This window comes from Gouania willdenowi, chromosome 7 (genome assembly GCF_900634775.1).
Source record: "Gouania willdenowi chromosome 7, fGouWil2.1, whole genome shotgun sequence".
NCBI classification, from domain to species: Eukaryota; Metazoa; Chordata; class Actinopteri; order Blenniiformes; family Gobiesocidae; genus Gouania; species Gouania willdenowi.
Window position 1 is genome coordinate 35,872,023 of NC_041050.1, and position 16,352 is coordinate 35,888,374.

At 36.0% G+C, this 16,352-nt stretch overlaps 1 protein-coding gene across 4 annotated transcripts in view; it reads left to right on the forward strand.

Annotated features, from left to right (window-relative positions):
• mib2 (MIB E3 ubiquitin protein ligase 2) overlaps positions 1–16,352 on the forward strand; it is a 72,675-nt gene that overhangs the window by 17,763 nt on the left and 38,560 nt on the right. For all 4 annotated transcript variants that reach the window (XM_028452076.1, XM_028452075.1, XM_028452077.1 and 1 more), the window contains exons 2-3: positions 3,375–3,788; positions 5,135–5,306. In XM_028452076.1, coding sequence (XP_028307877.1) covers positions 3,566–3,788; positions 5,135–5,306 — 395 coding nt within the window. In that variant the 5' untranslated portion in view covers positions 3,375–3,565. The remainder of the gene's footprint in view (positions 1–3,374; positions 3,789–5,134; positions 5,307–16,352) is intronic.

Consider the following 16,352-nt stretch of genomic DNA (forward strand, 5'->3'; position numbering starts at 1 on the left):
ACAAAACGAAGAGCGTAGTGGACGTGGAACTTACTGAACTGTTGCAGTGTTGGACAAACATTTGTTGGTCTTCACTCTCTTTCACGTGTGGATTCTGAAAAAGAGTTTATAAATTTAGCCACTAACAACAAGGAAGCTTCTGTATTGTGTTCTTTCTTATTTCTACAGTTTGTGTTTGAGAAGTAATTTTATCACCATCTGTCGCTAATAAATTCACTGGGATTAAATAATTATTCAATGTTTTGTTTGATGTTTATCAGACACAACTGTGAAATGTATGAATGCATGTGTAAATGATGTTTATGCAGTGACAAATCACCCACTTTGTTACTTTATGTAGTGTACATCAAGGGCCTTACTGTTTTGACAGTCAGTTTAGAATTCTATGTTCTGCTGGTCAGTACAAGTCTAAAAACCTTAAAACATATAACGAGTGTATGTGATTTTTTAATTTATTTTCAAATTTATTTTATTGGGTGAAACGGAGTGTTTGCCTTTAGAGTTTATAAAGCTTTGTTTAGGTTTTAATTCTTTTCATTCACTATTCCTATATTCAAATTACGTTCAGTATAATTTTGCCCTCAGTATTGAAGTTAAATTGGATTATTGCAGATTGTGGGAGGATTCAGTAATTACTGCCAAAAGCCCTCATTGACTTCGTTTCTTTATTTAGTTAAAAAACAAAAAGACAACCCAAAAACATATGATATGATGATGATAATATACTATAAAAATGTTTATGTATGTCGAATTTCTAAAACTAACTAGTTCTTTCCGCGATTTCAATACTATATTATCTTTATAATAATCCAATTTTTTATGAGCACAATGGGTAATCCCTTTAAGGCTGGCAAAGAGACACATGCAATAACTTCTCACATTTTGTTTATCTACTCTGACATTAATCATCATTTAGGAAATCCTTGTCGTTTTTACTTTTTGGTTGACATGGGTTAAAAAAATAGAAAAAGAAAAATAAACAAAAAAATGTGAGTCTGCAAGCTAAAGCATTGGATGCAAGTGCATAAAAGAGGCATTTTATTTGACATAAAAAAAAGAAAACAAATATCCTGGATGCTCTCGTGTTCTTTGATCCCCTACATCCCATGTGTTTTCATGCCAAAGCAGATGCCATTAAAACCAAAAGGACATTGTAATCTTGATATGCGTGTGAGACTAATCCTTGTTTGCAGACATCTGTCAGTGATAATATAAAGGTTTTCTCTATAAAGCTAAGCCATGTGTCTTAAAAGCCTGGTGATTAAAAGTCTTCAGATTGATGATTTTATTTGTCTGTTAAGGACTGTTTCTCTGCTAAATATAGATACATCCTCAAAATATATTTTCAACTTAGCATCTTTTTGAGCCACTGTAAGGATTTTATTTTTAATTTTTAAATAAGCTTTGTTCTCATTTTTGTTCTAAAAACAAAATTTAAAGTGCAATATGATGAGTTTATCTCCACCAGTGCCACCGTCTGTTGACAGAAGGTTTTTATTTTCAGCGCAAGAGAGCAAACGAAAGTCTTTGGCCGTGTTCGAAATTGCATACTAACAACACTCAAAACTCAAAATGAGTATGCAGTGCGTTCACTTTAGAAAGGTTGAAGCAATTGAGTATGTGCGAAATACCTGGATGTACAAGTATGCACGGTGGGCACACTAGTCATACTCTACCGCCCCATGATGCATTGCAAGCGGACATTCTGGGAATGTAAAATTGTCCTGGGACTGGCTTCAAGCTAAAAATCAAACATCCCCTTTTCAAAATAAAAGTGTCTCTTTTTGCCTTCCATTATTTTTTTAACACTTGTAAATCTGGCTCTTGTTTTGGAGTTAACCTGAAGTGTAGCACAATGGCAGATGATATGAAATTTCCAAAATTATTGTGGCCTTTTGAATTTTTGGCAGTTCACAGTGAGGGTTTTTCCAAAATAAAAGTTGCAGCTTATTAATGAGTGGAGCTGTGTTGGAAATGGCATACTAACGTACTACTCATACTTAGTTTGACGTCAAAATGAATTTGTTGTGTGTTCCAATTAGATAGTATGGAAAGATTGAGTATGCAAGAAATACTCAGATGTGTACTATATTGGGACTGCTTTTTTTTGAGTATGAACGTTGGACACACTAGTCATACTCAACCACCCCATGATGCATTGTGGACATTCAAGGAATGTAAACTCGTCCTGGAACCGCTTCAAGCTAAAAATCTAAACATCATCGTTTCAAAACAAAAGCATATCTTCTTGTCTTCCATTTGTTTTTAACACTATTCAGGGCTCTTGTTTTGAAGTTAACTGGAAGTTTCGTCAGTAGCACAATGGCGAACAATACGGTATCTCCGAAATGTCGGAATGAAATGTGTTTCCGTGAGTTTTATTGATCAAATGAGCCCATGATATTCTACTTGGTCACTTTCTCACTTAAATTGTTTTCAGAATATTCAGCCTCATTGTGCTTCAGGTTTTTGTCGTAAGTTTGAAATGCATCTTGGGAAATTTGGAAGAATACTTCAGTGGGAACGGTCATATATAGGGATATATTGCCCTCCAATCAGAGCTGGGCAATATATTGAGATTCAAGATACATCGAGTTTTCTATTTTGGCGATATAGAAAATGAAAATGTCACATATATCTAGATGTATGTTTTTTATAGCTTATTTTGAATTGAAATACTTGTTTTAGGAGTCGCTGCTTTCACTACTTCTCAGAACAGCATGAAAAGCACGATTAGATGGATCATCGAGTGCATCCTAACCCAGACTTTCATCTAAACAAGCCACACTACAGAGCTCACTCACACGCGCTGTCCCTTATAGGAAAAAAAATCCAAAAGTGTCACATATTGTGCGGCTTTTTGTTAATAAATCTGCCTGTGTGACATTGTATTAACCCAAAATTGTATTTGTGGTCAAACTTTATTGAGTTAAACATCGCAATTTTGAGAAAAATGTCCATATTGCCCAGCCCTACTCAATATACATTGTAGGAAAAATCTATACCCTTATATTATGCCTGATAGTAGAGTGTGTGTGCGTGTGTGCGTGCGTGCGTGTGTGTGTGTTGGGTCAGAGCTTGATTAGCGCAGCAGGGCAGAGCAGAGCAGTCGTGTCCAGCTGCTCTCTCCAGAAGTGTGCCATGACACACAGCACGGCCTCTGGTGAATGATCCACCAGCTGGGAGAGAATCGCTGCTCTGAAACTAATGAGACATATGGCATGTTGCTCTATGAGTCCCACAGCAGCCACTGAGTGAGCGTGGAGTAGCGTACACTACAGGTTGTGTGGGAGATGCTGCTTTTTCACAACTGATCATAGGACCAATTTGAATCTGAATGTATGTAACTTTAGGTCTCTCTTTCCTTTCTGCAGTCTCCCCTGAACTGTTCCCGGATTCTCCCCTGGTGCCGTCCCTACCAGCAATATCGTCGGTACGATCCGGCTCTGCACCTCACAAGTCCCGGAGGCGCAGCAGGAGCTTCTGCAGCAGTAGCAGACGGGACAGCGTTGCCAGGTCGGAGCCTCTGCCCTCAGCCCGCAGGCCAGGAGCCAAACAAGGCAGCATGGAGGTGGGCATGCGCGTGGTGCGAGGTCTGGACTGGAAATGGGGAAACCAGGATGACGGCGAGGGCCATGTGGGCACCGTGGTGGAGATCGGGAGGCAGGGGAGCACCACCACTCCGGATAAGACGGTGGTGGTGCAGTGGGACAGCGGCACACGAACCAACTACCGTACTGGCTACCAGGGAGCCTATGATCTGCTGCTCTATGATAACGCTCAGATTGGTAAGCTAGCACTCACTTATCATTTAATGAACTTTGGTCTGATGAGAACTAAGACTCGGTTATATTGAGTTATTTATTTTGGCGATATATAAAATGCCAATACAGGGTCCCTACGGTCATGAAATTCCTGTAAAAGGTTTGGAATTTTGAAAAAACGATTTTCCAGTGTTGAAAAGTCATGGAATAATTTAATTGTTTTGGAAATATTTCCTCATCGTCAGACCTCTGATACACTAGTACACTGGAAAGGCTCATTTTTGGTCTTGAATAGATCTTAGCGGTTCAGAACTAAGTCATGGAAATTTGGTAAAATATTTTGGAAAAGTTTTGAAAAATCATTGTGAAAATTCGCCAATTTCGCCTATACTGATTTATGAATTTTTATAGCTTATTTCGTATTAAAATACTTGTTTTAGGAGTCGTTGCTTTCACTACTCCTCAGAATGAAAAGTACAGTTAGATGGATTGCTGAGTGCGTTTTAACCCCTAAAAAAGCCACACGACAGAACTCACTCACACGTGCTGTCCCTTATAGGAGAAAAAGATTTACATCAGCAAATTTAACCAATAATTATTGTTTTTCTGGAAGACTTTATTTTGATTAAAAATATTGAGAATTATATTGTATATCAACATTCTGAGAAAAAATCTTGAGATGTGAGTTTTGGTCCATAACGCCTAGCCTTAATGAGAACAAAACCTAACCAAGTTATTGGCCACGGTTATATTATGTTTTTTAATTCTCAATTAATTATTCCAAATTAAAGGTTTTTCGGCTTTATTCAACTCCGCTTTTGGTCTGGGGATTATGTCGTCACCAGCGCCTGGTCATTTTTGACACACTTTTGATGCTTGTTCACCACTCCTGTAGAGTCCATATAAAGTAAATGTGATGCAGTAAGTGTTGCCTCCCTCTTTTGCCATTTAGCTAATTTTTTCTGACTTAAATGACACACGCATTAATGCAGGAGTCATTAGCATTTTGCTCCACATAAAGAGGCATTTTTCTGCCTCACAAGCTTGCCCTTCAATTAATGGAGCGAAAGAAGAGGAGAAATGATGAGGAACCAGTGGGTGGGGGTATTTTTATCACGTTGTTTGTGTTGTAGTTCTCTCATATCTCCTATTATCCAGTAAAAAAGTAACCATGGAATAAATGAGGATTGTTTGGTTTTACCAGATGTTGGGGATAAATAGCGGTATGGCACACGCTTCGCTAGTCATAAGGGGTTCTTCGGACGAATGTAACTCACTGCGGCAAAAATAGAACAAAAGCCTTTACCTGAGGCACGTTTGAATTTATGACCCCATTTACTTGAGCTAAACCTCTTGTCCTTCGCTTGCAGGGGTGCGTCACTCCAATATCATCTGTGACAGCTGCAAGAAGCACGGCATCATGGGAATGAGATGGAAATGCAAGGTTTGCTTCGACTACGACCTCTGCACCCAGTGTTACATGAACAACAAGCACGACCTGAGCCATGCGTTCGAGCGGTACGAGACGGCACACTCGCAGCCGTGAGTACCGCCCCCGATGGTGGGGGTCATCTGTTTACTACCCAAACTACTTCAATCCACGTTAGTTCAGTTCATTTGACATTGGAGATCAGACAAGATGAGATGAAGAGGGGTAAGATGAGATCAGATGAGTTATACAAGTTAAAATGTGTACATAATCTAGAGCAGGGTTTCTTAACCCTCTGATGTAGCCTTATAAGTTATTTCTGGGCGTGGCCATCCTGAGAGTTCACTCTATTTTCCAGAGCAAGCGAGTGAAAATTATCTCATCAAAACCAGTCACTGGAGAAATACAGAAAGTGCTGAGCTGTGATTACTTTAGAATCAACTTCCCTGATCTAAGCTTTCTAAAAGTCAGTTTGTCATCCATGACTGTGGAACATAAGACCAAGGATGAGACGAGGATAAGTATAGAAATTTAAAAATAACCAGGTTTTGTTTTTTTCTTTAAGTTTCAATATTTACTAAACTGTTTTAAGACTAAACAAAGTCACATGAGCACAGTATGGAATGTTTTTGTATTTGGTGTTTGTAAGACATGAATTCATACAAAACTAACATATTAAATCTAATAATATAAGAATTCCCACCCTGAAGTTTTTAAAATGGTTTATGCCTGGGTTAATCAGAAGTCTCACTAGATCTATGAAGATGAAGTATTCTGTCACAGGTTTAGAAAAGTGGACAATGAGTGGGAAATGAGAAAAGAGTTGTTGAATTTGAAAACGGTTATTAGTGACGAGGAGTGTGACGATATCTCGATATGGCGATATATCACAATATTTTTTCGCACGATCCATTATCAATATGCTTGCACTAATGATTTATTAATTAATTAATTAATTTATTTATTTTATTTATTTTTTCTTCACAACCTTTTCTTCTTTTTCACTACAATGTGCAGATACGTCTTCACAGAAATGTTGTCACTGTTTGTTGATGGAACCAATATATTGTTTACTGTAATACTGCACTATAATGGTGTCACTGGTAAAAAAAGACCCTATTTATTGTGTACAGAAAGTGCTATTGGAGATACTTATTCGTTTATTGGTATGTTGACACTTATTTACAGAAATGTTGCACTAAAATAGTGTCACTGTTCATAGGACACTTTTTCAATTTAATGTCTTTCAGAGATATGAAATACAAATTGTATTTTTTCACTCAATCTTTTTTTTCTTGTATTGTCATAGATTATCGTAGATTGATTTCCTGACCAATATATCGATAATCACAGTATCGTCATATCGTGAGGTAAACGTTATCGTGAGCTTTGTATCGCGTATCGTATCGTGAGTTACCCAGAGGTTCCCACCCCTATTAGTGACTACTTTTAGTGCTGCTGCTGCTGCTGCTGTGATCACGAAGTTCTCTGCTTTGTGGGGTACAAAACTTGTTACAGAAATTCAAGTTACCACAGCAGTTGATTTTGCAAGCATTGTTGAGTTTTCTTTGCTTTTAGAATGGATGTTGCATTCATGTTTATTAGAATTGTATGACTTTGGTGACTTGGTTGATTTCAGCAGTATTTGGTTAAGTATGGCCTGGTTTCTACTGCAACCTGACATATTTATTGCTTGGGCTTCAACCAAGTCATGAAAAACAATTGGTAAAATGTATTAGGGCTGTAACTTTAACTTTGACTTTTTGTTTTATACTCCAAACAGCGCATTTCAAGAGTTCTCGGTATACCTCTAATACTGATGCACAGACTACAATACAAGACGGGAGACCGCAGAGATTTTAAGTTTTTGTTAGCGTTAATTTAGTTTAAATAAAAACACCGGATGTTAAACAAAAGCCCAGTTGTGTGCAAATTGTGCAAGAAAGAGTTTGTCAATGACCAGAGTTTCTGCAGCCTCTGCTAACACCTCAATGCTAAACAAGTAGCATCCTGCGCAGACACACGGACAACGCTAACTGCTACATGCTCCAAGCACGCCGTGTCTCCAATCCAAACTGGACAAGATGATAACGAATAAGTCCATGACTAACAAATGAACAAAGTTACTGGATAAATATTATTATCCGAAGGAGAGAAAAAGTTTGGTGTTCAATAATTAGATTGCTCAGAAGAGTTATAGCACTACATATGGACCTGATGTTTTATTTCATTTGTATTTTATATTATTTGGAAATTGACAAAAGTACACATCAATAGTTCCCTGATGGTCTAAACTAAAGGTCTCAGCAGCCAGTCTGTTAAAAACAATAAATGACTTTATAAAGCCACTTTGTTAAATATCAATCTTGTGATCCTTCACAATAATGTCAGTAATTTAAATGAAAATGTCTTAGCAGTGTTTAGGTGAGATTAAAAAAGACATTAATTAGCATAATTAATTGCACAAGTTTTTAATCTTTTGACAGCACAGACATTTGTATTGCTGTAATACGTTTTAACACGGGTTGTGTAAAAAAGTTATTACACATTTTATTCTATACATATGTCAAAAACTGTAACATGCTACCTAACACTTGTGTTTATTTTATCTTTTTATCCATTCTTGTGCCTTTTTTTTACAACCCAGTCCCCTGTTAGTTACATTTTTGTTCCATATTACAAAATAAAAATAATAAAGTTTAAAAAAAACTAAAACTGTTTATTCTCCTTTTACACACAAACCCCTGCCCTTTACTTAAATTGTGCAGAAATACAAATGAGTGTCACAATTTCCTTTAGCCTATTTCCAACTTTTAGTTTTTGAACTCCATTTTTAATGAATTAATTGTGGTCTAATGTGAATTAAAGTGGACGTGCCATTGTGGCTCAGTACTGTCATTGTGCACATTTAGCAGACGATCACATGGAAGTGATTTTGTGAACTGAATGAATTGGAGAAGCAGCTGTAGTCTGCATTATGTGCTACTGAGTGCACACTGCCTCTTTTTTACCACAGTACACTGACCCATATTTTACTGACAACATTTCAAAAGGCTTATTCATAATTTGGCAGTCACAGGACACAATGATATCAGACTGGAAAGTCAAATTTAGCTCGGTTTTTAAAGTGCAGTGAGCCAGCTGCGATCTGTCACGTTGGGGGGTGGGAGGCTGGGAGGGTTGGGGGGTGAAGTTTGGGCTTGGTTAAGCCAGCCTCCTTTCATGTGGGCCAAACATGTGCCTGGCTGTAAAAGCAACTCAAGCAGAGCTTATCTATTTGTAGTTTATGAACATGCTGTTGACTGAACATTTTATTAGAGCCTTAGGGCTTTAGATTGGGGGGTGGGTGGGGGGGTGCAATAGGAAGTGATCAGTATTACAAGCTGCTATGGAGCATTACAACTTCAACACACACAATGCCAGGCCTGAGCCGGATGTACCGTGCACACACTTGTGTTGTAATTACAGAAGATATGAGTGGATTAGGATGTGCATAATGATAAGGCTCACCTTTGCTTGTCAATATTTTCAGCTTCCTTTAATGGTTCCCAACCTTTTTTGGATTCTCACCCCATTTTGATATCAAGAATTTCTGGTGACGCTAAAGACACTTTTTTTTTTTTTTCCTAGAATCAATATTTCATCAAGTTTGTTATACGGTTTTACAAATATGGAGTTGTGCCAGCTCAGATATTTTGGGAACACTTTACTTGAAGTTCTATACATAAGGCTGACATTACGTTTTCATTAGAACTGAATAGAATAAAATAGAACTTTTTTGATCCCACAGAGGGGAAATTCACACGTTGTAGCAACACAATAGAATAGAACACAGTCAGAACAAAATAAATACCAACATAGGATAATAGTGCAAATATACGACTGTGGGACATACATAACTTAGAAAAAAATGAACAAAATGAACAAAATTAGAAAATCTGAAACTAAAAACAAACAAAATAACGGCATTAAAAAAAAAACCTAATAATAATAATAATATAATAATAATAATAAATAAACTATATAATAATAATAAATACATTGCATAATAATAATAATAATAAATTAGTATGAATAAGGTGTCATGAAGGTTAGGTGGAGAGATCTAGTGGGGTTAGTAGGGGTTAGGGTAACAAAGGGTTAGGATAAGGAATGACACCTTATTCATGCTAATGACAGGTGTCACGTCATAATAATGACAGCGTAATGTCAGCCTCTATGTACAAAACTTCAAGTAAAGTGTTACCGATATTTTTATACTGCATTTTATTATTATTATATTATTATTCATAATAATAACTAGATTTATAATTGGCAAAGTGAAAGTATAGAATACAGTTGTTTTTTGTGTGTTTTAACTTGTAAAAGAACAATAATTTAAAAATGAAATCATTTATTTATTATTTATTTATTTATTTTTTATTAATTACTAGACATTTCAGATGACCCCACAGGGGATCCCAACCCCAAGGTTTAAAACACACAACTTTAAGACATGGTTCCCGCGGATTCTTAAAAAGTCTTAAAAGGCATTAAGATAGGCATTATGAATCTAAAAATAAGGCCTTAATTGTCATGAAAATGTCTGTTTCAGAAGTCTTACATTTTAAGACATAATAAGTATGATTTTGTGATTGTAATTAATCTCACATTTCAAAATAAATGGTAACATTTGTTTTTTTAAAAAAGTGAAAAAACAACATGTTAAAATGTAAATTTAATGAAAATTGCCTGTACAACAAAGTATTTGTTGTAGTAGTTGTATTTTTGTTGTTGTTTTATAGATTTCTGGCTATTTTTGTAGTCATCTTGTGTTTTTGGTAAATTTTTTAATGTATTTTACTCTCATTTTGTGTATTTTTGTGTGTTTACTTTGGGGGCCACCAGTTGCACATTTGCACTAGACAAAAAATTACCCTAACCCTATATAATTGGGTTATGGTAATTATGTTTACTGTGAAGTTGGTCTTAAATTGAATTTCAAATGGCAATAAAAAGCATTAAAAAGTCCTGAATTTAATTTGTCTAAAGCTGTAGAAACCCTGTAAGAACTGTGGTGAATATTACTGTAGGTGCAATGATGTTAAATCTGTTACATATTTAACAGAATGGGTGAAAATGAGCTCTCAAGAATTCCAACACTCGCCAGAAAAAAGAAGCATTTTCAAATTGTAACAATAAATTAGAAATATTAAAGACAGTTTTTAAAGTATTTTTTGAAGAATCCCCACGTTTGCATGTTGTCACTGCTCAGAGCTGCATATGCGTGCCATGTGCTTACAAGGAGGTGGTTTGTACGCAGTCGGTTTATCGCCTCTTCAACTCACCAACAACAGCACGCACGCGCGCGCACACACACACACAGATCCAGATCCAGATCCAGAGACCTGATTGGGTCGTCAGCACCTAATCCAGCTCCTGCATCAAGGAGCAAAGGAAGGACCTGGACCACTTAGTTTCCCACCTTCTGCTTCTATTGAAGGTCCATTAAAATTAAAGCGTTGTCATCAAATATGCACCTAAATGTTGTGTTAGCAGGCAGCTGTTGAAGGAAATGACTAATACTCATTACTTTTTGTGCTTGTAGATGTTTGTTTATCGTGTTTGTGTGTGTCCAGCCACTGCTTAAAGCTCGCTGGGAGCTCTCAGAGGTCAGACCAGGCTTTAGGGAAGTTTGGTCCAATTAGACTCGACTTTTTGTCTGGATTGTGGTGTTTTGTTCTCTCTTTTGAAATGTTGCCAGAAGCACATTAAAGACTGAACGCAAAGACAGCTGGCTTTTTAAACTGTTCATCCTTCAGCTGAAACCTCAGCACCCACATGAGGTATTTTTTTTATACACATTCATTCACTTCATGGTTGAGTTTTGGTAAATGGTAAATAGACTTGATTTATAAGGCGTTTTAATTACTTACTGAAGTAGTCCCAAGGCGCTTTGCAATATAAGCCACATTCACCCATTTACACTCACATTCACACAGTAATGGTGATGGAGATGCCATGCACTAGACTACTAATCTACCATTGGGAACAGTTTAGCGTTTAATGCCTTGCCCAAGGACGCAACACACGTAGAGTCTTGGGATTCTGACCTGTTGGTCAGAAAACAACCCTTTTACCACCAGAGCCATGGTCACCTGAGTTCATGGTTGGGATCAATTACATTTTTCAGTCACAATTACGTTTTCAATAATGATTGCCCATGTTCAATTACAATTCATTTATGATTATGGTGGCCAGCTTTTTTTTCCAATTACAATGAAATTGCAATTATTTTTTATCCTCAGTCATTATGTTTTCAATTACTAAAGTTTAATTACAATTAATCACAATTACTGAGCCTGAAATAAATAACCTCATAAAAGTTAACTTTCCTCTTGTGTTAGCTTTCTGATAGCATCTCTAATAATATCATGTTCTAAATCAGCTGTAAAATACACAAAAAAACAAACATCTATCATCTAATTTCTATCCTATCTATTGGTTACCTTGTTATGTGTCCTAATCAATAACAATATTGGTATTGATATTTTTGATCTGAGAGTATGAGCATTTTTTCTGTCACTATTCCTCAGTTTCATTTTTTTTTTAAACTGCTACAGTATATTGATCCTTAAGAGAACTGACTTGATATGAAACATACTTTAATAATTGTTAACTATGTATGTGTAAGCCATAGAACTATAATGTGGTTCCCTCGTTTTGTGTTAAATTAAATTGTAAATGACAGTTTTTGTATAATTTCGAATGCCAATTACAATTACAAGGTCAATTATGTAGTCAATTAAAATTAAATTACGATTGAGTTGGTTTTATGGGTACTTGTACTTTTGGAGTATATTTCTAAATCAGCAATTTTATTTGTACTTAAGTACATTTTAAAAGTAGTAAATTATTATTTTAAAATGATCAGCGGACATTGTGAAACTGCAAAAAATGAAATGACCAGACAACAATCAAACGCCTCACGTCATAGCCAACCAATCAGATTCAACGTCACGCACTCCACCAAAAAAGATACAAAACTCTGAAACATCAGTTTTAGAGTTTATGAATTTAGCTATACTTAATCCTGATAATTGTTTTTAATTTTAAATTAAATTAATTGTTATTATTTTATATATCTAAAAAAAAATAATTGTATGATTTGACAAACCATTTTTTATTTCATACAGATGCCTTTGTGGAAAATAAATTAGGTTCCAAATGTATCTAAATTAAATTAAATTAATTAATTACACCGTAGCGCTCTGGTGTTAGTTATGGTGTAAATCATGCGTGTAAATGGATCAGAAAGACACAATTGAAAGCTCTGAAGCTGCATGTGAGCATGTGCCTGTGTGTGCATGCCTCTGCTACAGGAGAACAACACTCACGAACATGGAGGCACGGTTAGCTTAGCATGTCGGCAGTTCGGCAGTAATACGCAAAAAAAGTGAACAAATGATCGCAATTTGTAATTCCTATAACGTGGAAATAATTCCTAGTGGAGCTGATTGAGGATTAAAATGATAATTGACCCCTCCCCAAACCTGTCTGAGTCAAAGGCCACTTCCTGTTGTTTGTATTGACGGCTTCCTTGTTTTGTGAGGCAACGGCAACACCTGATGTTGATCCGGCTTTTGTTGTCAGCAGGTGTGCGTCTCCTGTCCTGATCTGGTCTGAAAACAGGGGTGACATTTGTTCGAGCAGGATTACATCTCCTGATCCCTTAAAAGATTGTACAGTGAAGGGAAACAAACCTGTTATCCTCTGAGGTGATGTTTTCACATTCATAAACAAAGGGTTCTGTCCTTATACCAGGGTTGGGTGGGGTCAATTACATTTTTCAATTACAATTCAGCTATTAGTACATTAACTGGCATTTTTTCCAATTACAATTATTATTTGTCCCCTGAAAGTCAATTACAGTTACGTTCTCAATTTACTGAAGTTCAATTACAATTTTACTAACTTTTATCCATATAGCGTTGTGATGATTTTATGCATTTTTTGTGTGTGCGATGTCATTCTTTACATTTAAATTTTAGTGCATTTATTATAATATCTTATGTAAAAGCCCAACTAGGGACAAGGGTTGGAATCTTTGTGCAAAACATCAGTTACATTCATCATACTATTGTTACTCTGTAAAATGGTATCATTCCTATATAAATGAACTTTTATCATATCCAAACTCTTCTAACCAGGGTTGGGGTTAATTAGATTTTTCAGTTACCATTACGTTTTGAATTACCCATGTTTAATTACGATTACGGTTACCAGCATTGTTTCTAATTGCAATTAAATTACCATTATTTTTTTATCCTCAGAAAGCCGATTACAATTATGTTCACAATTACTGAGCCTGAATGAATAACCAAATAAAAGTAACCTTCTTCTTGTGTTAGCTTTCTGTTAGCATCTCTAATGATAACTGGTCCTAAATCAGCTGTAAAATACACAAAAAACAAATGTCTATCTTTTAATTTCTATCCTATCTATTGGTTACCTTGTTAGGCTTCCTAATCAATGAAAATATAGGTTTTATTATTTTTTTAAAATGATAAAATGTGGGAAAGCTTGATATGAAACATATTAATATAATTGTTAACTACATATGTATAGAACTGTATATAGAACTGTAACATGGTTCCCCAGTTTTGCGTTAAATTATAATTTACCATTTTTATTGAATTTTTATGACAATTACAAAGTAAATTATTCGAACTCAATTACAATTCAATTACGATTACAACAGCAACAAATTTTTTCTTGTATGAGCGTGAAAATTCACTGACAGGTATAGTGGGAAAACTTAATATTAAACATATTTTAATATTTGTTAACTACTTATGTGTAAGCCATAGACCTGTTTAATTAATTTGTAATTGAAGGTTTTTATGGAATTTCCATGTTAATTGCAATTACAAAGTCAATTATCTGAACTCAATTCCAATTCAATTATTACAACGGCGACAGATTCTTAAAATTACATTTATGATTATAAATATGGCAAAATAATTAATTTTCAATTACAGGATTACAATTATAATTGACCCCAACTCTGCTTTATACTTAGTTGAATCAAGTTGTGTGTTTTCATCTCCTAATAATCCATCTTTACTTTCACAAATAGTGTCGGCATTGCTATTTTATGTGATACTATTGTATAATGAACATCTGTTAATGGTACTGACTGGTCCTTTTTAACTAACTATAGAGTCCCTAGAAAACGTTTTCTGTATTTACGGTAAGCTATACAGCAAAATGAAGATGACCACCATTATAGCGTGTGTGTTTACAGGGTCTGTGATTTGCCCTGAAGTGACCTGTTTTCTTACCACCCTGCCGTCCAGGATTAGGCTCAAAGCTCTACCCCGTGTAGACGTGACTGAGCTCAGGCTCACATTGAGATTTACTAGTAGTCACGTTTAGGAGGCAAACGCGTCAAGTTTCCTGGTGTATTTTGTCAGAAGGTGCCGGAAAGTTGTGACTAGGAATGAAGTTTGCAAAACGCCAAAGATGAAAAAAGAGAGAAGCCTTTTTTTTCTCCCCTGAAGAAGACGACTCTTTGTTTTGACATCTCACTGGAGTGGCTATGAGGTCATTCTTAATGGGGATGGATTGAAATGGAATCTCAGCAACAAGTATGGGAATAGGTAGCTCCTTTGCTCCAAGATCTGATCAAATCTTTACCATCAGGTATGTTTTTTTTTTTTTTTTTTTTAACAATCTTTCCTTTCATTTTCAGAATCACAAACAGTAAATGTGGTGTTTGTGCTCATGTTGTGATTGTTTATTTGTTTATTTGTTCATAGGATCCCCATTAGCTTCCAACGTAGTGGTTGTTAATTTTTGATTTAAAAAAAGATTCTAGTAGCCATGTACTGCACACTGAAAAAACATAATAATGTAACACAGTGTTTTTCAACCTTGCGGTCGTGACCCCATGTGGGGTGGGGTGAAATTCAAATGGGTTCCCCTGAAATGTCTAATAATTTATAGGGGTGTCCCGATCCGATATTGATATCGGATATCAGTCCGGATATCATAACATCTCTGGTCTTTGGAGAGAGCAGACGTGTTTTCATTCGCTCCAATAACACGACCTTGGCTACAGCTGGCTACAGCTGAACAGCCTGAAAAATTGGGCCCAAGACTGAAGGAAAATGGTGAAAAAACCGCAGGGAGGCCCTTCAGAACCCAATTCGGGTTTGGAAGAGGTCAAGGAGATGATACGCGAGGGTCTACGAAACCTATCTGCCGAGATAAAGTCGTTGGAAAAGACGCTGGAAAACTCACTGGAAAACCTACAAAGCAAAAGCAAAGCTACTGAAGGAAAAGAATGAAAGAAATGCTGAAGAGATAAAATTGTTGAATGCCAGGGTTGAACAGCTGGAACAAAAGGAAAGAGAGAAAGATGTCATCATCACAGGCCTAAAGATAAAACCCAGGAGTTACGCGAGTGACGAAGAAACAAAATCGATTGAACAACAGGTCATTGACTACCTGGAGTCGAAGGACATTGTCCTGAACCCTGACATCATCAACTCCTGCCATCTCCTGCCAAAGAAAAATGATAACAGAGCTGTAAAAATAACCTTCACGAATATGAAATTCAAAGGAGAACTACTGACGCAAGGAAGAAAGCTGAAGGAAATGAAGGTTTTTATTAATGAAAACCTGACAAAAAAAAATGCAAGCATCGCATGGAAGGCACGCCAAATAAAAAAAGGAGGAAAGATTTTAAAGACGTGGACAAGGAACTGCAGAATCACACCACTGGGAGAAGAGAACGGAAAACCAATCCTCATCAAAATGATGGAAGACTTGGGAAAATACGAAGGATCCACCTAAACAACAACATTACTGATGGTAATCATGGATATGGACCCAGATCTATATAAACACTGGAAACAAAACTCAGACTGTGATTATTTTATGGAGACTGAATTAAATGTGGAAACCAAGAGTAAAAAAGGTCTGTCATTTATTCATTTCAATTGCTAGGTGGTGGGGTGATTAAGGATTACATTAAATTTAAATTCAAAGTGTTTATTGTCATATGTGCAGTTAGAAACACGTTTTCCTGTACAATGAAATTACTACCTTGCTTAAGAACTAAGATATAATAATGTGTTTATACAAGTTAAATCTAACAGTGGAAAATACAACAC